Source organism: Sphaeramia orbicularis, chromosome 15, assembly GCF_902148855.1.
Source record: "Sphaeramia orbicularis chromosome 15, fSphaOr1.1, whole genome shotgun sequence".
Lineage (NCBI taxonomy): Eukaryota > Metazoa > Chordata > Actinopteri > Kurtiformes > Apogonidae > Sphaeramia > Sphaeramia orbicularis.
In genome coordinates this window covers 2,637,968-2,662,741 of record NC_043971.1, presented here as the reverse complement: position 1 = coordinate 2,662,741, position 24,774 = coordinate 2,637,968, and the positions used below count along the sequence as shown (strand labels likewise).

The following is a 24,774-nucleotide window of genomic DNA, read 5'->3' as shown; positions in this document are numbered from 1 at the left end:
CGTACATCCCCCATGACTCCGGCTCTTTCTCCGAATCTGTGAGTTGTAACTTTCTTTGTCGCACTCATCCCCCCCCCCCCCCCCCCTCACCCCCCCAGGGGCGACTGTGCTACTGGTGAATGCCACTGATTTGGACGCCTCGAGGGAGTTCGGCCAGGCCTCACTCATCTACTCCCTGGAGGGCTCGTCTCAGTACCGGCTCAACTCCCGCTCAGGTGTGTGTGTGTGTGTTTCTGTGTGTGTGTGTGTGTGTGTGTGTGTGTGTTTCTGTGTGTGTGTGTGTGTGTGCGCGCGCTGATTCTGCAAACCCACTTGTTCTCGATTCTTATTTTGTGGTTTCTGTTTCAGCTCAGATTTATTGCACTTTTTTTTCCCATTTTTACCTACCTTTTCTTTCCCATCTATACCTTCCATGTGCATTATAAATTCAACATATGGACAAAAGTATTGGGACACGTCTGCAGTGTTGAAAGAGTGATACAGTCTGAACATCCTGCCCAAACATGTAAAAAACTAGTAAAGCACTAAGACAGCGCAGACCTCCACCACCCCACCACCACCCCCCGATCACCACCAAAATTGAATCGTTTCTTCCTTGTGCCAGTATCAACATTTCCTGAAAATTTCATCAAAATCCTTCCATAACTTTCTGAGTTATCTTGCTAACAGACAGACAGACTGACATCTCACAGACTGATCCCATGGGCCAGGTTAGACCCGGTTTTGGCCCAAGGGCCGTATGTTTGTCACCTGTGATGTAGATGTTTTGTGTCCGATTTGTCAGTGTTTGTAGATGAAAACAAGACCACCCTCTCATATCATTTCTGATCTGCTGATAGGAAATCCAGTATATGGACAAAAGTATGTGGACGCATTGAATTCACTGTGTTTCGTTTCTAACAGGGGTCTGGAATAAAAACAATAATGACTAATGTCAGAATATAGTTTTATATTGGTATAAATATCATCACATTGGTTAGTTTGGTTTAAACTTTAAGGAAGTATTTATGTTTCTAAACTATATGGCCGTAAATACTGGGACACATCATGTCTACTGCTTTAAGATGTCCTGTTCATGAGGATTTCAGATAAAAAACATCTATATTTCCTTAAAGTTTAATGGAAAATGTGAAGAAAGTAGATGGTTAGATGTGGTAGGAAATTATTATTTTCAGTTAAAGCACAAAAAATAATTGAGAAATGTAGAGGTAGAACATTTAAATTCATAGTTATGGATAAAAAACACTGAATCAATATTGAAAGAAATTAAGTCAAAACCATCTCTGAGTCATTTTGGAAACAAATATAACAATTTAAACCAAACTAACCAATGCAATGATATTCATCCCATAATATAAAACTATATACTGACATGAGTCATTATTGTTTTGTATCCCAGACCCCTGTTAGAAATGAAACACCTGAATTCAACATGTCCACATACTTTTGTCCACATAGTGTAGTTTTTTTCATGATGAACAAATGTGTGAGTAAATGATCATTTATTATAATAGTTTAACCCAAACTAACCAATGCAATCATATTTATCCCATAATATAAAACTATATTCTGACATTAGTGATTTTTGATTGATTGACTGATTGATGTATTTATTTTTATTATGAATGTCAAAACAGAAGAAAATAAATAAACAAAACACTTCAACATAAGACATATAATACATATTCGAAAAGGAGTGAGAAGAAGTACAACTTATGAACTCCCACCCCTTCTCTTTATATAATTAATAACAGTAATAACCTTCCTAGTCTAAGCAGATCTATACTATATACTATAATATGACTGATATTATTAAATAATTTGGTTTCTGGCTTTATATTATTATGAACAAATATAATATGATTTACATAAACACATAATACAGTAACACATACATATTCATACACAGATCTGTACACACATACATACTTATATACCTACACACATTAACACATATACATACACATACCACATACTTGTACATCTTTCTAACACCCAGTGATACCCAACACCTCCCTCATCCCTGTACCTCTGAAAAATTAGTCATTATTGTTTTGTATCCCAGACCCCTGTTAAAAAAGAAACACCTGAATTCAACGTGTCCGCATACTTTTGTCCACATAGTGTGTTTTTCTCGTATCTCCACTAGATCAAACCCATTTCCGTGTTTTCCAGGTGAGATCACCACCACGGCTCTGCTGGACCGGGAGCTGAAGTCCGAGTACATCCTGATTGTCAGAGCGGTGGACGGAGGCGTCGGTCCACAACAGAAAACTGGCATTTGCACGGTAACTACTGAGCAGCTCCTGTCCATCACTGGGGGTGGGGGGGGGTCACCCTGTCCTTTACCCAAACTTCCTCAACTTTTCTCCCTGATGTTTACTTTCTGAGCTTACATCTCAGAATAGTTCTATGTAGTGGTGATATTCCAAACTCACACAAACGGCACAAAAAGGAGGATGACAAAACATGGTAAAGGATTTCATTCATTAGCAGAAGGTGGAAACCACAGACAGACTGAATTAGTTTGGCTGATCGGACGTTTTACAAACCACTGCTGTCAGCAGGAGTTGGTACCACAGTTATTATTAGGTTTATTCACTGGAATCACTGAAATTTAGGGATGTACCGATACTGATACCAGTATCAGGTCCGATACCGGTACTTTCTTCTTCTCATAAAACTTTCCTCTTCTTCATGGTATTTGTCCAGTATGGTTAATTCAGAGCGGCGCCCCCTGGTGGATTAATTGAGAAACGCTCATTCCAACACATTAAATGTCAGTAGCAGCACTTTGTTCCAGTCAGACTAATGACAACGACAATAAAGCACATTTACAAAAGGAACTAACAACTGGAATGGGATTATTAAGTACTAGGATCAGTACTCAAATGTAAGTACTTGTACTTGTACTCGGTCTGGAAAAAACTGGTATCAGTGCATCCCTAATGAACGTACATACAGTTACATGCAAAAATTTCAAAAACAACATAAATTGATGATTTAATTTTTCTTTTTTAATTGAAAAGATGTAAACACAGGGTCTGTAGGTTCTGGAAAATGTGCAATATTACCAGTAACATTAACCCTCCAGTATCCAGGTGTGCCTTTTAGACACACTTTGCACTTCATGTTAAAAAACTTCATATTATTTTTCACAATTTAAAGAAGGTTAGAATTCAAAAGTTGTTCATTTTTGCATGATCTTTAAAATTCTGTCCACCAACTAAAATGTGCACATTGTAAACAAAAGAAAATGACCAGACTAGCATCTGTCTGCCAAGTGTCCCTAAAACGCACTGTTTCTAACATTTGATCTGTATGATTAGGACTGACCTGGATTTACAAAAATAAAATCAAATTAGAGCAGAAAAATAAATCAAATAATATTTAATGGGTTGATTTATAGGTGTGCATTTTACGCACACTTGGTGACAGATGCTAGTATTTTTGAACATTTGACCTAGCGCCAAAAATAATAATGAAAATTAACCAGTGTTGGAGTTAATCACTGACATATGCCAGGATGAAAAAATCTAATAATATGTGATCCACTTTTTATGTAGACTATTGAAAAAAAAATTGTGTGTTTTTTGCATCTAAAAAAAAAGGTTTGTTTACAATACACACACGGCATGTAAAGGGTTAAAAAATGTGACAATTATTGAGTATTTGGTATTTTTATTTACGGCTCAAGTTGATGAAATAGAAGGAAGTGTAAAAGAATTAAATACAAACTGTATGAAAATTTTATTGACATTATTCCAGAAGTGTGCCAAAATGGCACACTTGGTGTTTAGTAAGGGCCTTAGTGGACGGGATACCGGAGGGTTAAAGTGGGTCTAGTCTCTGTAGTCCTGATAGTTCAAACTCTACCAGCAGGGGGCAGTATCATACAAAACCACTCAAAATTAAAATTCACTCCTACTATGAAGAGGGTAATGCTGTTATCTCTTATTTCATTATCATGACATGACACTGATAAAACATTGAAATTATTGATTATCTCATTCAGGAATACAGGGCGGTTCAAAACAACCTTGCATCTTATAATCAGCTGATAGTTTACGTTATAGCTCTGTTAGCTTAGCTCTGTTTGTTTACTGTGAACAGCCACAGTAAAACCACAGATCACCTCAGTTTGTGTTGTCAGCAACTGAACTAAAGATCTGTTTGGAATCCAGCAAACAAGGTCAGAACTGTCACAGTTTAGTCTGAAAAGTGGATCACCTAACGGCAACTTAGCAAAGATAAAACATCCCATAATAACCCCCAGACTGACCATTTCTGATCTGTCATACTTACAATAGTAACATCATTAGTCCCAGTAAACTACACACAAACTTTAGAATTATATCCTCATTAGATTGTGAGATGGTCATGATGGTGATTATAGAGATATATAGGGTATATACAGATATATAGAGTATGTAGAGTACATATAGATATATAGAGGATGGAGAGTATATATAGAGTATGTAGAGTATAGAGAGTACATAGAGATATGTAGAAATATATAGAATATATAGAGTATGTAGAGTATATGTAGAATATATAGATTAGGTTGATTATATAGAGCATGTAGTGATATACAGAGATACCTAGAGTATATTGGAGATATATAGGGTATATAGAGATGTATAGAGTACGAGGGCTGTTCAATAAGTTCATGGCCTCACCCAGAAATACTGGTTGTTATAATACAGGATGTTACATTCTTTCGTGATGGGATAGTGATGCTTGAACATCGATGGACCAAGTGCATTGCTGTAAATGGAGATTATGTTGAAAAATAAAATATAAATTATCAGTCTGTGTTGTTCTGTTCTGGGTGAGGCCATGAACTTATTGAACGGCCCTCGTATATAGAGTATACATACTCTATATACTCTATAAAGTCTACATGTAGACTTTATAGAGTATATAGAGTATGTGGTGATATATAGAGTATATAGATATGTGGAGTATGTAGAAATATATAGAATATATGGAGTATGTAGAGTATATATAGAATATATAGAGTAGGTTGATTATATAGAGCATGTAGTGATATACAGAGATATCTGGAGTACATAGAGATATATAGGGTATATAGAGATGTATAGAGTACATGGAGTATGTAGACTTTATAGAATATATAGTGTATGTAGAAGTGTATAGAGTATGTAGAGTGTATATATATAGTATGTAGAGGATATAGAGATATATAGACTATTTAGAGAGCATATATAGAGTATGTCGAGTATAAAGAGGATGTAGAGTGTATAGAGATATGTAGAGTATATAGAAAGTATACAGAGATATGTAGAGTGTATATATAGAGTATGTCGAGTATATATAAATATATAGAGTATGTACAGTATATATAGAGTATATATAAAGTATCTATAGAGTATATATAGTCACGGTGCTGATTTTAGAATTCAATCCCATTATTAAAAACAGGAACCAGACCAGTTTTAGTAGCTGTAGTCCCAGTTGCTCCTATACTGAGTTGTTTTTGTCCTTCTTCGCTCAGGTGAACATCACCGTCCTGGACATCAACGACAACGCCCCCATCTGGAGGGACGAACCGTACCACGCCAACGTCGTGGAGAAAAGCCCCATCAATACTGACGTTATGTCTGTGAGTAAAGTAGACCCAACCTGTTCTTGACCTGCTTTATTTATTTATCACTGGCACTTTTATTGACTTTTCACACACATACACACATATGTACAGTATATTCACAGACACATACAAACACATCACATGTAGCATTTGTCTGGAATCGATGCTAACATTTACCTTCAATTCACTCAGCATCACATGTCATATTGATGTTCTTTTCTTCCAGTTCTTTGCAGACGTGTTCTCTTCCATAAAAGTAGATATCATGACACACATGGGTACTCGAAGTGAGGGTGGGGGGGTGGGATAAAAAGCCATGATATTGATAGACAGACCCCTTTTTGTTACTGGGGTGGTTTACCAGTGTTGTAATGTTAATGTTAGACGTGTGATGATATATGTTTGGAAAAAGAAAAAAAAAATGCAAGTCATAAAAGAGTTTATCACCCCAGGACTAAAACAATGAACTGACCTGTGGCCTAAAACATTTTTTTGGGGGGGTGGGGGGGTTATAACCTGTGGGATTCTTCAGTCATGGTGTAATAATAATAATACTACTCACTCTACAGTCTGACTGCGCTGCAAAAAGGCAAACTTTGCACATTACAGGCATCGTTTACACCACTTATCATCATCATAAAACTTTGGAACAGAGTCGACAGTCGAAGCGTCACTGACTTGTTACAAACGCGGGAAAGTTAAGTAGTGAAGGTTATTTCTGCGCTCAAACTCGTTCACAGTCGACGGACGCGCGGCTCTAACGGCGTAGGTCATCGCAAAGTAAACACTCTTAATATTACCCCAAACTCTCTCATTGTCCTGCTGGTGTCTTTGGCAATGTGTTGTTGTTAATTAAGCCCTGATTGTCCATTAATTAAAGAGGCGTCAGCGAGTGTAATTAAGGGAGTCCGATTGCTAATTAAAATGTAGCCCGCAGTCATATGCATAGCAAATGATTCAGCTGTTGGAGAAGGAAGGAAGAACCCGAACGTCCAGAGCGAGGGAGTGGAATGGAGACGCGGCGAGGAAAACGGCGATGATGGATTCCACTTATTCAGGCTCGGTCGTGGTCGTTCATCAGCGGCGGACGCTCAGTGTAACTGTAACTGTAACTGTACGTTGACTCTTCAGCCTCTGTGGATGGACACCGGTGCCCCCCCCACCCCGGCCATTTTCCAATAAATGGGACCACCCAGGCTTACAAGACCTGTAATTGGAGGGCCCCGGCGTTGCCATGGCAACCAGGGCCCACCCGCCGCGTCCTCCCGGAGGTGTCCAGTGAGCCGAGGAATTCTGCCGCCGCGTCCAGAGCAGGGATCGCATCACCCACCTCCCACCCAGAATGCACTGCAGGCATTTTACATTCAGCACCTTCAACCTGCTCTGAACCGCCGCTAACATCAGCTACGAACAGGACTGAGCCAGCCCCCACCCCTGCAGGACCACAGTGCAGGGGTACAAAGGCTAATATATTTGCCCAGTGTCTTTAAACGTGCTCTGTTCAGTTGAATTGATGATCTCCGCCGCCCGCCGCCACGCTCCTGCCTTCCTCTCACCTACCTTTGTGTGCAGTCGCTAATCAATGGGCTGCTGAGAGGCCTTCCTACCATGTCTGCTCAATAATTAAACACCTGCAAAACCTTTGTTCCTCTAATGACCAATTAACCAGTTTCCAGCAATTTTACTCGGCGCACTGAATAATTGATCAGCTCTTTAAAAATCAGCCGGTGTTTTCGTCGGGGCTGCCGGCCTCGTGCATTTGTTACCCATCGCCGCTTTGTGACAGGAGGGACGTTACCATTTTTCTTTGAGGTGACCGGGCTGTGAGGGCGTTTTGGAAACAGATGCATGTGCGAGGATTAGGGCTGTGTATTGGCAAGAATATGCCGATACAATACAAATCACAATATGATATATCACGATACTGTTAAAAAGTGAATTTTTTGTTTGTTTCTTTTTTTTTTTTTTATTATTTCAAATTATACATTTACAGAAACATGTACCCATACACAGGAAACTACACAGACACAACATATACAAACAAACCATACAACAAACGTACCAACCCCCCCCCCCCCCCCCCCCCCCCCAAAAAAAAAAAACAAAAAAACAAAAACAGGCAACAAGACAAATAACGTTATCAACCCCTCTTTACAGTACTCAGGGCTGAGTCAGTACAGTGCAAACCAACAACACATTTCTCCATCAAAAAGAAGTAGGTGACAGCAGGACACTCTTGTTGACAGTAGAGAAAAAAGAATTCCATTGTTGATAAAACAAATTAATTTGTCCACGAACAGAAAACTTAATCTTTTCCAACTTTAAAAAGAAAAGTAAATCATGCACCCATTGCACAAAAGTGGATGGCAGAGGTTCCTTCCACTTCAACAGAATCATATGACGAGCCAATAGTGTACAAAAAGCTATCGAGTCACTTTAGGCTGTTTGTTTCTTTTTTAAATGATTATTTCCTTGAAGAATTTAATTACACTAGAAATCTGCACAAATACTAAACACATTTTTGTTTGCTCACAACAGGATCCAATGCAATATTACACAACTTTCCTGTATTAAACCTTAAATTATGTTTTACAGACCAAGGTTATTATCGTTAACGAAAAGTAACGAAATGACGAAAACTAGAATTGAAAAAAACATTTTCTTTAACTGAAATTAAAAAAAACTATAATTAAAAGAAAAAACGATAACTGAAACTGCATTGTGTGTTTACAAAACTAACTAAAGCATTTAAAATTATGGATAAAATTCCCTTCGTTTTCATCTTTGTCAACGTTGGATTGATACGAAAGCGATTTATTTCACCCTAGCAATTTTAGCTAGTGTCACCATACGACACTTTTTGGTCCGTCACTTGTGTTCACTTGTGGTTTCCAGTCGTCTTCTGGTCCCCACTCTACCTGGAAACATGGAGACTAAAGCAGCAGAGTCCTGTCTGGGATTGATTTGAATACGACCACAGAGAAGAAGAGAAAAGAGACCACTGAACTACAACTAAACTACAACTAAACTAAAACTAAGCATTTAGAAAAAAAAGAAAACTAATAAAAACCTGCTCTAAAAATGAATTAAAACTAACTGAATTAGAGAAAAAAAAAGCCCAAACTAAATAAAACTAATGAAAAATCCAAAACTATTAGAACCTTGTTACACACGTTACAGATTCAGATCCTGTTCAAATGTTCATATTCTATTCGTTCAGAACTAACATCAGAACAGTATTTTTGTGTGATCCCAACAAAGGAGCTAACACTATTTAATAAAAGAGAGTCAAATAATAAATAAAATATAAACAAAAACAAAAAAACAAAAATGAACCTCCACAATATCTGCATTTGAATAAATACCTAAAAATATCGATACAGTACTTTTTAATATTGCTACAGTATTGTGAAATGAAATATTGTGATATACTGCAGAACCGATATTTTCTTACAGCCCTAGTGAGGATATGATGGAAGTCTGAGGTTTCATACCACCGAGCCCGTTTACACGCACATTAATACTCCGATCATTAGCCCTATCACATTATTCTGCTGTTCATAAGTCTGTTTCATTAACCTGAGAATGGGATCCCTCTGGGGACCGTCTTAGGCAACATTCAGACTACAGGCAAATGTGGCCCAAATCTGATCTCCCCCCCCCCTTGTGACTCAGGTCGGATTCTTTAGTGACAGTGTGAAGAGCAAAAGTCACATGGAATCTGATCTTTTCGAGTCATCCAATCCAAGATTTGGGCCACTTTTAAATGTGGTACTGAATCAGATACATATTGGATTTTTACCTCCGCCAAGGTGGTTATGTTTTCATCAGGGTTTGTTAGCAAGATAACTATGGATGGATTTTGATGAAATTATCATGAAATGTTGATACTGGCACAAGGAACAAATGATTAAATTTGGGTGGTGGTGGTGGTGGTGGGGGGGGGGTTTGTTTGTCTATCTGTTAGTAAGATAACTCAAAAAGTTATGGAAGGATTTTGATGAAATTTTCAGGAAATGATCACCACCAAAATTAATCATTTGTTCGTTGTGCCAGGATCAACATTTCCTGAAAATTTCAAGAAAATCCGTCCATCATTTTTTGAGTTATCTTTCTAATAGACAGACAGACAGACAGATAACCCCTGACGAAAACACAACCTCTGCCGTTACAGTTGGCGGAGGTTATGAACGACTTTGATAATTCTGACCTAAAATAAATTATGAAAAATAACATGACCTTTAATAACATGAAGTGCAAAGTGTGTATAATATTCTCACCTGGATACAGGAAGTCATATTTAACCATTAGTCCAGACAGATGTATGATTTTTATTTGATGCTGGTGACTCAGACAGTCCCAGCGTATGTATAGAATCTATATGAACAGTTCAATCTATATGAACAGGGACAGTTTGGGTTGATTCAGGAGGACGTTTGGGAGAAGGAGACGATTTTTCACAGAGAACGGGTGTGTGTGCGTGTGTGTGCATGTGCGTATGTGCGTGTGTGCGTGTGCGTGCATGTGTACTGCAATCAGAGCCGGATGAATGAAATGACCCAGAGTTCTACAGTGCAATCGGACAAAAACAGTCCAGAGCAGCTCTGACTCCCTGAACTACCAGTGGACTGGAATCCACTTCTGCTGTTCCATGGACTGGACATGAACACAGATCTGGGGTCAGGATATGCACCATGACACAGGACTTAACGATGCCATAAATCAAGAATAATCAAACCATTTTAAGTGGTTTCGTTACGACGTCTTCACTGACTCAACCCTCCGCCTAAACCAAAATATTAATAATAACAAAAACCAGACAAACCAGGGATTATACGTCCAATTTAAACAGATCTTAACAAATGCAATACTATAAATACTAGTAATTAAATATTAATCTATGAAATAAAATATCAGTCTGCCACCCCTGAATAAAAATTAGCCAATGCTTAAAACAAGGTCTTGACTATATTTACCTTTTTGACTGAACAATTAATAAATTATTCATGTAAATGTGTAATATCCAGTATTATGCAGAAGTCAACACATGATATTTGTTGGTTTATTAAAGTTCTAATGTCCACACATATGCATTTGTCTCTGTATTTAGATCCAATCTGATATATAAGATTATATAAACCAAAGTGGTCGTATTTACATGTAATTTGGCTTTTTTGCACTAAAACAGAAACATTTGAGGTTGTCATTATCTGTTATTATGACAGTATTTTACTGGTCTAATTGAGATCACCGTTGGGCTGGTTTTGGCCCGTGGGCCGTATGTTTGACACCTGTGAGGTCAGTGTAAATATTCAGCCGTGTTTCCCGTCGTCGTCCAGGTTCTGGCGTTCGACCCTGATGATGGCAACAACGGGACGGTGGAGTACAGCATCAACCCGGAGAACCCCTTCTACACCATCAACAGCCACAACGGCAAGATCCGAACCAGTGGCGTCACCCTGGACCGAGAGAGCTCCAACCCCAGGGACGCAGCGCTCATGAGGACCATCATCATCACCGCCGTCGACCGTGAGCATCACACACACACACACACACACACACACACACACACGGCAGGGTGCTTCCGAAAGTCTAAAAGTCTGGAATTTTGTGTAAAAGTCTTAACCCTTAGTGGTCAGAGCCTATTTTGTCCGTTTTTCAGTCCTTTTGATTTGGCCTTTATATACCATATAAACAAATGTTTACTATACGCATGTTTGGGATCTTTTTCTTTCAGCACAACTTCATCTATCTCATCTGCCTATTTTTTTTCCAGAGAGAGCCCAGATAAATGCACTTATTTCTTCTTCATCCATGGCAGTAAATGAACTGAATGCAGGCTGGAGTAGTGGTACTGAAGTTTTGGAAAAAAATATTAGACCACCCTTGTTTTCTTTAATTTCTTGTTCGTTTTAATGCCTGGTACAACTAAAGGTACAATTGTTTGGACAAATATAATGATAACAACAAAAATAGCTCATAAGAGTTTAACCCTTAGCGGTCTGAGCCTATTTTGGCCATTTTTGAGTACTTTTGATTTGGCCTTTATATACTATGTAAAGAAATGTTTACTACACCCATGTTTGGGATCTTTTTTTTCAGCACAACTTCATCTATCTTATCTGCCTATTATTTTTTCACTTTAACCTACTATATCAACACAAAAGGCCAAAAAACACACAAAAAATATAAAATCCGATTGGAAAAATGTGTATAATTTGTTGCATAAATAACACACAGATGCTTAACGAACCTTTTCAAAGACTTTAAAAGTGAATATTGGTTCCAAATATTAGGTATAGAAAATTAAAATTGCAATATATTCACACTATACTCAAATATTTGACTTAAAAGCAGATCTTTACATAAGTGTTTTCTCTGCCTCCTGGTCCTCCCAGTTTGTTCAGGTGGGGGTCATTCTCACCCTTACCTGTAAAGCTAATGCAGTCTGTGGATTAGAATCTGCACATTCAGCCAGTTTTTTTCCATTTTGAAATATAAAAAATGACGCAGATATGCTCCGAAATCTAACGCCCCCCCCAACCTCATTTTTGCTCCGAGTTCAAACCATCATATTTCTGGTTGTATTCGCTCTATAAACATCAATAAAAAGTGGGAGAGTGTTTCAAGTCCACACTTTCTAATGTACTTGTCCCCAGTGGTCTACGTGACCGACTTCTGACGCTACGATGTGTTGAAAATATCATGTGATTCAGTCACGGGGCCATGACCGTGATAAGGTATGGAACAAAGTTTATCTTCTAGTGGAATTTTAGCATGTGCTCAAAGGCACATAATTTTGTTAGATAAGAATATACATGAGGAAAACTTATAAAAAAAACTTATTAAGATTTCACCAACTGGTCAGTCCAATCAAAGCTGGTGTAGCCTACGTGTTCAACTTAAGGAGGTCGTCATTCGTCATGTGTCTGAATCCAGAAATTAAACGCTACACTTATGGGAAGACATGACATTCATCCATCTACACCACAGGTGTCAAAACGCCAAAGGGTTCAGTCCAGCCTTTGGGATGAATTTGTGAAATGCAAAAATTACGCTAAGATATTAACGGTCATTTTAGTTCAGGTTCCACATTCAGACCAATTCAATCTCCAGTGGGCAGGATTCAGTCAAATACTATCATAATAACATAGAAATAATGACAACTCCAAATTTTTCTCTTTGTAAATGTAAATATTTTCATGTATTTACACTAAAACAAAGTATAATTTCGCAAAAAATGTGAATAACCTGAAATGTCTTGAGAAGTGAGTACAATTTTAACAATATTTTGTCTGTTATTAAATGTTCTGTGTGTTTGTAGATCCACTGTGATCTGTCAGTTATAATGTACATGTGTAAATGATAAACTGAGGCAGAACATTGTTAAAATTACACTTATTTTTTCAGTTTGTTCATGTTAATCACATTGTTTGAAAGGATAGTTTGTAGATGTAAACCCTCTCATAATGTAAATTTACTTTTTTTCCTCTAAAACATAGAGAAAAGTTTGGAGTTGACATTCTTTATATATTATTCTGTTATTATTTTACTGGTCTGGCCCACTTAAGATCAAATTTAGCTGAATGTGGGACTGAACTGAAATGAGTTTGACAGCCCTGGTCTACACATTCATGCTTTTATACGTTTGACTGGGCTCTAGTGAAACTGGTTGTGATATTCATGCACTTTAGTCATTTTCATATGTTTTGAAAATGTCTCTGTCTTTAAAACATAATTTACTTATTTTTCTTAATTGAACAATTGTATGTATTTTGTACTGGTCACATGACAATACTAAGAATTGTCTTCTTTTGAGTAGGATGGGATGAAAAGAAAAATGAACGAATGGAAGTCCTTTCAATCTTATTGGACTGTCATGCTGTTGCCTGTGAAACTGCTTCCAATAAAGAAAGTTAATTTAAAAAAAAAAAAAACAACAACATAATTTACTGTAAATTATTCATTCATTCATACATTTATTAAAACAAGCTTTTCTGCTACACACAACAGGTACTGTTTCAACCAAAAAAGCAGACACACGAGTATAAAAGTACATAAAATCAAGGTCTGGGGAAAAAAAACAGTTCTGAAAAAGTCTGGAATTGTATATTGGATTCAGAGGAAGTAGCCTGGACAGGGTGGATTCAGACCAGAGCTGTTTAAAGTAGTGGAAGGTCCCAGTGGAGCAGAAGTACAGGTACCCAAGAACAGAAGGACTGGTAGAAACTCAAGTCACCAACTGAAATGGAACTCAAGTTAAAGTCTGTTAGTATCTAGTATTTACTGGACCTAAGGAATGGCAGGAATCTACAATTAAATGTACTTAAGTAATGAAAGTAAGTATATGACATAAAACGTTTTCATTAACTTGAAACCAGCTAGTATTGAAAGCAGCATTAGCTAACATTAGCTAACGTTAGCTAACACAGCTACAAAATCTGTAGTTAGTTAATATGATCTGATAATATGACAATACGTCAGTTGATAGATAGATAGATAGATAGATAGATAGATAGATAGATAGATAGATAGATAGATAGATAGATAGATAGATAGATAGATAGAGCAGCTAACATTAGCTAACTAGCTAATGTAGCCTTTACTGTCAAAGTTTACCATTCACACAAATTTGACTGAAAAATGAGAAAACCTACTCATTAAATGTTACAAAAGCTGAAAATTAAGATTAAGATACTCAAATAGGCTTAAAAAAAACTAATTAAAATAACAAAGTCTGTGTTTTGACGTAAAACGTTTTCATTAGCTTGAAATCAGCATTAGCGAACATTAGCTAAAACTAGCTAACATTAGCTACAACGTCTGTAAAGTTAGTTAAATCTGGAAGATGATTAATGTAAATATGATCTGATGATATGACAAGCCAGTTTATAAATGATAGATAGATAGATAGATAGATAGATAGATAGATAGATAGATAGATAGATAGATAGATAGATAGATAGATAGATAGATAGATAGCAAAAATGTTAGATTGACAGATGTATAATTAACAAAATGAAAAAAGAAATTATAAAAAAAAATAAAAATTGCAATAATGGGGAAAAAATGGAAAAACATTTGCATCAAAAAGAGTAAAAACAAAAAATAAGCAGCAAAATTAGTGAAAAATTAAGAAAATGAATGAAAAAATGGACAAAATAAACAAGAAAATGTAAAAATAAACAAAAATGTTGTGGCACCATGAACAAAAAGGATGGATAGTTTTATTTTCCATTCAGGTACTTAAGAATTCTTATGCAGAGGTCTGTGAGTGCAAACATAAAGGTTAAAAAATGTAATGTAGTAAAAGTGAAAGTAAACAAAAAAAAAACAAAAAAACCAAAACAATACTCAGTAAAATACAAGTTCTCCCAAAACATACTTGAGTACAGTGAAGTAATATTTAAACACTGGTTCATGGTTTTGTCCTGTTTGTTTTTCCATGTGTGGGCTTTCCAGACCCATTGAACACCTAAACCATATGTAAGTAGAAGTGTGACTGTTTTATGTCCTTCTGAGACGGTGAGCGTTCAATCCTCGACCATTAGCCCCTACTCATTCCTCAAGTTTTATGTTAACCATGAAACTTTTTACTGGGCCTAATAAACTCACTTGACCATCAGATGTGTGGTAGGTGTGTGATGGTGTTTGTGTGTCCCTCTGCCGCCCTCTGTAGGTGGAACGCCTCCACTGCACGCCACAGCCAGCACCACCGTGTTGGTCAACCTGCTGGATCTGAACGACAACGACCCCACCTTCATCAACCTGCCGTTCGTGGCTGAAGTTCCAGAGGGACTGCCCATCGGATCCTCCGTTTTTAAAGTATGTCATTATGTCATTAAATGGATCAAGCTGCAGACGTTTCTCTATGTTTTATAGTGAAAAAAATAAAATTACAGTATGAAAATGATCACATGGACAAATTATCCTTTAAAAAATGTGAATGACCTGAACAACCTGAACTATTTTAAGAGAAATGTATGTAATTTTAACAATATTCAGCCTCAGTTTATCATTTACACAACTTTACGGATCACAGTGGATCCACAAATACACAAAACATTTAATAACAGGCAGAATATTAGTACAATTGTTTCATATTTCGTGTTCTTATTTTGTGAGATTTGTACATGTTTAGTTTATATTAGTTTTTGCTCCTATTTTGTTCTTTATTTTGTTATTTTTGTTCATGTTTTGTTCTTTATTTTCTTAGTTTTGTTTATATTAAGTTCATTATTTTCTTAGTTTTGTTCATATTTAGTTGTTACTTTTTATTAATATTCAGTTCATTATTTTGTTAATTTAGTTCATTTTTAGTTTGATGTGTTAGTTTTCGTTCAATTTTGTTCTGTATTTTGTGAGTTTTGTTCATATTTAGTTGGTTGTGTTAGTTTTTGTTCATATTTTTTCATTATTTTGTTAGTTGTGTTCATATTTATTTTGTTGTGTTAGTTTTTGTTCATATTTTGTCCATTATTTTGTGAGTTTTGTTCATATTTTATTAATTATTTTGTTAGTTTTGCTCATATTTATTTTGTTGTGTTAGTTTTTGTTCATATTTTCTTCACTATTTTGTTAATTTTGTTAGTTTGTTGTGTTAGTTTTTGTTTATATTTAGTTAATTATTTTGTGACTTTTGTTCATATTTAGTTTGTTAGTTTTTGTTGATATTTTGTTCATTATTTTGTTAGTTTTGTTCATATTTAGTTTGTTGTGTCAATTTTTGTTCATGTTTTGTTCTTTAATTTGTGAGTTTTGTTCATATTTAGTTTGTTTTTGTTTATATTTTGTTCATTATTTCGTGAGTTTTGTTCATATGTAGTTGTGTTAGTTTTTGTTCTAATTTTGTTCTTTAATTTGTGAGTTTTGTTCATATTTATTTTGTTGTGTTGGTTTTTGTTCATTATTTTGTGACTTTTGTCCATTTGTTCATTTTTGTGCTCTTTGAAAACCTCTGAAAACTGCAGTTTGTTATCGCTGAACTTCCCCCAGTCGATCGTCATGTGTTGTAGTTTTGATGGTTGAGGTTAAGGTTTTCTGTCCAGGTTTTCCTCATCATCTAATTTCTGAAGAATAATTACAAAACCATGTCATAACATTAAGTACATTAAGTAACGGCAGAATATTGTTAAAATTCCACTTCTCTCTAGTCATTTCAAGTTGTTCATATTTTTTCAGATTATTGACATTTTTGTGAAAGGATAGTTTGTAAATGTGAAGATTTTTGTGTAATTTTACTGTTTTACATTAAACCAAAGAGTCACATTTGGAGTTATTTACTGCCTTTTATGATAATATTTTACTTATTGGTCTCTATGAACTAAAATGATTTGACACCATTGATCTTCAGTGTAATTTTTATATTTCATAACCTCATCCCACGGGCTGGTTCGGACCCTGTGGTGGGCCGGTTGTGGCAAACATACGGCCCATGGGCCGTATGTTTGCCACCCTCTGACATCAATAAGAGCTCATCCTGTGTCTGTCTGTGTGTTTGTCCTTCAGGTCCAGGTGGAGGACCCAGATGAAGATAAGAATGGTCTGATCACCATGGCCTTACAGGTGGGGATGCCCCGCCTTGATTTCTTCCTGAACACGTCCACGGGGGTGCTCACCTCCACCGCCGTCCTGGACCGAGAGCAGATTGCACAGTACCACCTGAGGATTATCGCCTACGACGCAGGGAAGTTCCCTCGAACCTCCACTTCAACCCTCACAGTGACGGGTGAGATGATGATGATGATGATGGTGATGGTGGTGGTGGTGGTGGTAATGATGATGATGATTGTGATAGTGATGGTAATGAAGACGACAATGATGATGGTGGTGATGATGATGATTGTGATAGTGATGGTGATGAAGACGACAATGATGGTGGTGGTGATGTTACTGATGATGATGTTACTGATGATGATGATGATATTGATGGTGATGATGATACTGATGATGATGATGATGATGATGATACTGGTGGTGATGATGATACTGGTGGTGGTGGTGATGATGTGGATGGTGGTGGTGGTGGTGATGATACTGATGATGGTGATGACACTGGTGGTGATGGGAATGATGATGTTGCTGATGGTAATATTGATACTGATGATGATACTGATGGTATTGATGATGACAACTGATGATGCTGGTGGTGGTGGTGATGACAACTGATGATACTGGTGGGTGATGGTGATGATGATGATGATACTGGTGGTGGTGATGATGATGATACTGGTGGTGGTGGTGGTGGTGATGATGATGATGATGATGATGATACTGGTGATGATGATGATGATACTGGTGGTGATGATGATGATGATACTGGTGGTGGTGATGATGATACTGGTGGTGGTGGTGGTGGTGGTGGTGATGATGATGATGATACTGGTGGTGGTGATGATGATGATGATACTGGTGGTGGTGATGATGATGATACTGGTGGTGGTGGTGGTGATGATGATGATGATGATACTGGTGGTGGTGGTGGTGGTGATGATGATGATGATACTGGTGGTGGTGATGATGATGATGATACTGGTGGTGGTGGTGGTGATGATGATGATGATACTGGTGGTGGTGGTGATGATGATGATGATACTGGTGGTGGTGGTGGTGATGATGATGATACTGGTGATGATGATGATACTGGTGGTGGTGGTGGTGATGATGATGATGATGATGATACTGGTGGTGGTGATGATACTGGTGGTGGTGATGATGATACTGGTGGTGGTGATGATGATACTGGTGGTGGTGATGATACTGGTGGTGATGATGATGATACTGGTGGTGGTGGTGATGATGATGATGATACTGGTGGTGGTGATGATACTGGTGGTGGTGGTGGTGATGATGATGATGGTGATGATGATTAGAATGATACTGATGATGATGCAGTATTAATAATACACCAGTTCTACAGAAATTAAGAATAGAGCGAATCTAAAATTACAAAAACTGACAATAAATAAAGAAAATATAATATAAATTTTACAATTTAACAAAGTAACATAAGAACAGAATTAAGTAGAATAAAAAATAAAACTGAAAAAAATATGAATAGATGTAATTTACGGTATTAACCGTATGTGACAGTATGTATATCTATAGACAATATTAACAGTATGTACATTTATGGAAAATATTAACAGTAGGTATTACTCATAAATAACAGTATGTACTGTATATCTATTAACGGTATATATTTCCTATGTAAACAGTATGTATATCTATGTAAACACACACAGACACACACACACACACATATATATATATATATATATATATATATATATATATTTATTTAAGTGTGTGTGTGTAAACAGTATGTATACTTGTAAACCAGGTCAATATAAAAATAGTGCATTTATATTTTGATGAATATTGAATAAATGTTTCATTATTTTTGCAGGACAGAATATTACTGCACGACTTATTGCACATAATTTGAAGGATTATTACCCATTATTGGAAGTGACTGTGAGGATACACTGAGGGAAGCAGTCGAACAGGAAGAAAAACACCAGAGTTATTACAGAGTTATTGTAGTTAAATGGCGACAGCTGGTGGGAAGAAAAAGAAAAATGAAAAATGAGGATAAATGTAGAAGAAAATGTGGAATTTACCATAAAAACACCAGTATTTGTTGAACCTGTCAGAGCGTATTTATTAGACATATGGGACGACACATCCTTTAGAGTCATTCTGAACTGTATATTTATCTGTGTGTGCGTGTGCGTGTGTGTGTGTGTGCGTGCGTGTGTCAGTTCTGGATGTAAACGATGAGACGCCCACCTTCAACCCCGCCGTCTACAACGTCTCTCTGAAGGAGAGCGTCCCCAGAGACCATGTCGTCGCTCGTCTCATCTGCTCGGACGACGACGCCGGCCTCAACGCCGAACTCAGCTACTTCATCACAGGTCAGAGGTCACAGTGGGAGGGGCTTGTGTGTATCTCTACATACCTGTGTCCGTCCACTCGCTGCTGTTGGAGCTCATAGACACACTTCAGTCAAACCCATGTCCTGTCAGGTTCCACATTCAGTCTAATATGATCTCCAGTAAAATAATAACAGAACAGCCCATAAATAATGACAACTGCAAATATTTGCTTTTATTATAGTGCAAAAAAATATGATATGATAAATTTTATTTTATGCTAAACTGGAAAGACTAAGGTACTATAATGATGATAGAGGCAAAGTGTTTGACCAGATATGGGACCCTGTGTTAAAATGTCTTCAATGAGGTGACTGATGTGAGTGACTGACCTTGTTGTTTTCTGAATTACATACACTTTTCTTTCTTTAATTACCTCCAGCAAGAGGTTATGTTTTAGCCGGCGTTGGTTTGTCTGTCGGTCTGCCTGTCCGTGTGCAAGATAACTCAAAAAGTTATGGACAGATTTGGGTGAAAATTTCAGGAAATGTTGATACTGGCACAAGAAACAAATGATTAAATTTTGGTGGTGATCGGGGGGGGCCGGGCACTGATCTGCCTTGGCGGAGGTCTGCGCTCTCTGAGTGCTTTTCTAGTTTGATATATGATTACTAATTTGAAGCCTAATAATTTCGAAGTGGCTATCGACACAGTACTGTGTAACTTGCATCCCGAAAGTAACATATTGTATTATAACACGGAAGATCCGGGTTCAGTTCCCGGTTGGAATGGCATTTTACCGTTCAGTGTGCAGAATTCCATAGGACCACAGCACTCAACTGACACAGAACTGAAGTCACACAGCACTCTACTACAACTATCTAACATGTAGCTCCGCCCACCTTCTCCAGCCTTCAAAGCAAAGAACACCATAAAACAACATATAGAGTATTTACAACAATAATTCCAATTCTATACTAAATACCATCACTAGTTTGTCATTTCTTCCATCAATTGTCACAGTACTGTGGTCGAAAAATGCACGAAAGAATGAACAGAAGTATATACCACATATGGTCACAGTGCTGTGGCAACAACAGAAGAATGAGTAAAAAAAAAAAAAAGAGGAGAATGAGTTCATCTAACAGTATCCCTGATTGGCTCTAGTACAAATGCTAACGTTTGATTGGTCTATGACAATAGACAAACTGATGTTTGTGCCACAGTACTGTGGCAGCAGACATTGCCTAATAATTTATGGTTGCCAGGACTGTGTTGCTGTAAATTCATTAATGTGTGGGAGGTGGGGGGGCTGTTTTGCATTGTTTTTTTGTAAAAATTAATAAATATATATTTTTAAAAATTGCACTTAATTTTCTTTAGACATTTCAGTTTGTTCATATTTGTTCAGGTTATTAAGATTTTATGGATAAAGGATAGTTTGTAAATGTAAATATTTTCATAATTTAATGAGAAAATTCGGAGTTACCATTATTTATAGGTTATTATTTACTCTAGGTCATATTGGTCTGTATGTGGAACCTGAACTAAAACCAGTTCAACATCCTTGACTGTTAATGTGTTCAGGGTAATTTTTGCACTTCCATCCCATGAACCAGATTAGAACCTCTGGCCGGCCAGTTTTGGTCCACAGGTCATATGTTTGACACCCCTGCTCTAGAGGCTGTATGTGTGTAGATCTGCATGCCTTAGATCTGTACTGTGCATTAATATGAACATGTGTTTTCCCTTCAGGTGGTAATCAGGACGGTAAATTCAGCGTGGGCTTCAGAGACGGCGTGGTTCGGACGGTGGTGGGTCTGGACCGAGAGACTCAGGCAGCGTACACTCTGATCGTAGAGGCCATAGGTGGGTCACCCCTGAACCAGATAACGGACTTTAAAGACCACATGGACTTTAAAGACCAGATCGCTTTAAAGACCAGATCACTGAACTACTGGGAAATATCACAAAACATCCACACATTTGTACTGTTTATTTTTCTATCAATCAAATTTTATTCATATTTAACACCACATCACAACAAAAGTTATATCATGACACTTTACATTTAGAGGAGGAGAACAGATAGGAGGAGGAGGAGAGAGGAGGTCAGAGTATCATGAGGAGTCTCAGTCTAAATCTATAGCAGATATTTTTCATATTCTTAGAAACTGAAAACATCTAAATTAAAACCGTAAATGAATAAATGGAGAAATCCATAAATCTGCATTATTAAATGTCAAACCAACTGCTGGAAGTGGAGCTCATTATTGTGTGTATTGAGTCATTTCATTTGTATGCAACTGGAAAAACAGCATCATTTTATGCTTGAAAAGACATAAGACATAAACAAAACCTCTGTAGGATATGGAAGAAACTGAACCAGTACCAGTACCATTAAAGGGTTCATAAGTAGAACTACAACTGGAAAAAAAATACCTAAAATGATCATTAGTGTTTAGAATAAAGAGCTGGGAAGTTTTGCCAAACATGTTTAGAAACCATACGGACAAAATAAAGATACAATTAATTTAAAAAAAAAGCAAGAAAATCAAGACAATGTTTAATAAATGGAAAAGACGACCCCCCCCCCCCCCCCCAAAAAAAAAATTAAACATTTATCCCACTATATAACTATACTATGACATTTATCATTAAAACACCTGATTTAAGGCGTCCCACTACTTTTGTCTGTATAGTGTATGACTTAGGCAATTATGTTATGAGGCTAATGTATTTAAATCTTTTTTTATTAAAAACTAAAAAATCACCAAATATGCTATTTTTTTAAGTTTTTGTATGTAACTGTATGTTCTTTTAAAGTCACTCATTCCAGTGAATAAACAGAATAATAATAATAATAATAATGTTTTACAAACTGCTGTAGTTTGCAAAACCTCTTATCGTTGAACTCCATCTGTAGTTTACACCTTCTGATCATGATAGAAATCCTTTCTATCCTCATTTTTTGCGCCGTTTGTGTCCATATTCACCATAATACAGCTGGTTTTTCCACTCGTTTTGTTTGTCATCCTCAAAGCAGTGGAAAAAGCCGGTCTGCTCATCTGCAGCCATTTCAGACTATTGCTCAACTGCTTTTGTTCCCGTTTGAAAAGAAAGAACAAAAACTGTGAGGTTTTCCTGTTTTGGAAACCATTGAGTCGCACTGGCTTATCTGCTGAGGGGGCCACAGAGCCAGGAGGGGTGGGGGGGTACAGATAATGTAAAATAGTGCTATAGAAGACAAGTCAGTGTAGTGGCCTAATTCACAGGCGGCTGAAAATGACCCAAGTTCAGATAAGACAACATTGTTCAACTCTGTTTCTGCTTCAGTTCATATATATGTTCGTGTGTGTGTGTGAGAGCCTCAGCCTGGGCTTCACACAGTAAATAACAGCAGCATCTAGTCCATTTGTCCTGGCATCAGTCTGAAACGTTGCATCATCCTCAGTTTTTACTGCTGTTATTATACACTATGTGGACAGAAGTATTGGGATAAGTTGAATTCAGGTATTTCTGTTCTTTTTTTTTCAATGTTCTTTTGATTGGAATCAAGGTTAAAAAAAAAACAACAACTAGAAAAGCACAAGAAGAGCGCAGACCTCCGCCAAGGCAGATCCCCCCCCCCCCCCCCCCCCCCCCAATCCACAACCAAAATGTAATCATTTGTTCCTTGTGCCAGTATCAACATTTCCTGAAAATTTCATCCAAATCCTTACATAACTTTTCGAGTTATTTTGCAAACAGAAAAACAAGCAAACCCTGATGAAAACATAACCTCATAAGGTAAAAAGTGAGTCATACAAGAAAGAACAATACTTTTGGATTTTCCACATAACATATATGTATGTATTGGCTTTGATTTAGAGTGGCTTGATCGCTGTGTTGAGCTTGGATGAATTGAATGAGTAATTTGATCATTGTGTTTATATGCATTTGCACGAACTCGCTGTATTTATATTTAAAGAAATTTGATTATCATGGTTATGTGAATTATCTATTTAAAGATATTTATCCTTATTTAAAAGTTACTGATAACATGATTTGCATCACCTGTCATGTGATTTTGCAGTTAGTACTCTATAGCTGTGTCATGATCTGTCCCATGTCTGATGAAGGGCTGTGGCCCCAAACGTCACTACTTGTGGTGAATAATGCTGTGTTCCAGGCAACCTGTAACTTGTATTTTTCCAACCTTCTACCAGTGAAAATGCACTGGAATGTCAGTCAAACCTGTGACTTCCCACCCATGAACTCGTACTAGATCGATGTACTCCCAGTTCCGAATTCTGACGTCATGTAGCAATGGCGGCCCCCATGGATGAGGTGTTTATGCAGATTGTTTATTTACCTCTGCCAAGGAGGTTATGCTTTTGCCAGGGTTTGTTTGCTGGTTGGTTAGTTAGCAAGGTAACTCAAAAAGTTATGGATGGATTTTCATGAAATTTTCAAGAAATGTTGATACTGGCATGAGGAACAAATGATTAAATTTTGGTGGTGATGGGGGAGGGGGGGACCCACCTTGGCGGAGGTCTGTGCTCTCTGAGTGCTTTTCTAGTTAAAACAAGGTATTGCTCTGACATTATTTATCTGCAAATGTTCTGTATAATCAGCAGCGACTCTAGCATTAGCTAGTTTTCAGTCTATTGAGTGCAAGAATAAATTAATACCAAATACGTATCCAACTAGAAAAGCACTCGGAGAGCGCAGACCTCCACCAAGGCAGATCACCCCCCCATCACCACCAAAATTTAATCATTTGTTCCTCGTGCCAGTATCAACATTTCTTGAAAATTTCATGAAAATCCATCCATAACTTTTTGAGTTATCTTGCTAACTAACCAACAAACAAACAAAACCTGGCAAAAACATAACCTCCTTGGCGAAGGTAAATATACAAATAACATAACATAAAAGGTAGAACAGCTTCTCTTTTCTTATGTGCCATTTTTCCTCCTCCGTTTCCCTCAAATAACCAAAGAGCAAATACCTTTGGCGATAGAAAGGACTGTAAATGAACATAACATACGGTCCACCGTGCTGGTTTGTTTACATCTAACTCCCACAAATCCTTGTGCTCAGGCAGTTTGACGTGACCTGCCTGGAACGTTACAAAGTCGTGAGTTGTGGTTTGAAGTCGTGGCTCATGGGCTCAAAAAACAGCCTGGAACACAACATAAAACTTTTTGGGAGCTCACAGGTTGTGCAGACCTTATCTGATTCTTTCAGCAAGAAAAAAAAAAAAATACACATAAAAAAGAAAAGAGTCATATTTGAAAAGGACTG

The 24,774-nt window shown here is 37.2% G+C and overlaps 1 protein-coding gene across 1 annotated transcript in view; it reads left to right on the top strand.

The window, feature by feature from the left end:
• Positions 1 to 24,774, top strand: part of cdh23 (cadherin-related 23) — a 166,055-nt gene that overhangs the window by 21,367 nt on the left and 119,914 nt on the right. The window contains exons 5-12 of the mRNA XM_030155673.1: positions 99 to 215; positions 2,176 to 2,288; positions 5,519 to 5,626; positions 10,951 to 11,140; positions 15,291 to 15,436; positions 17,120 to 17,339; positions 19,375 to 19,527; positions 21,241 to 21,354. Coding sequence (XP_030011533.1) covers positions 99 to 215; positions 2,176 to 2,288; positions 5,519 to 5,626; positions 10,951 to 11,140; positions 15,291 to 15,436; positions 17,120 to 17,339; positions 19,375 to 19,527; positions 21,241 to 21,354 — 1,161 coding nt within the window. The remainder of the gene's footprint in view (positions 1 to 98; positions 216 to 2,175; positions 2,289 to 5,518; positions 5,627 to 10,950; positions 11,141 to 15,290; positions 15,437 to 17,119; positions 17,340 to 19,374; positions 19,528 to 21,240; positions 21,355 to 24,774) is intronic.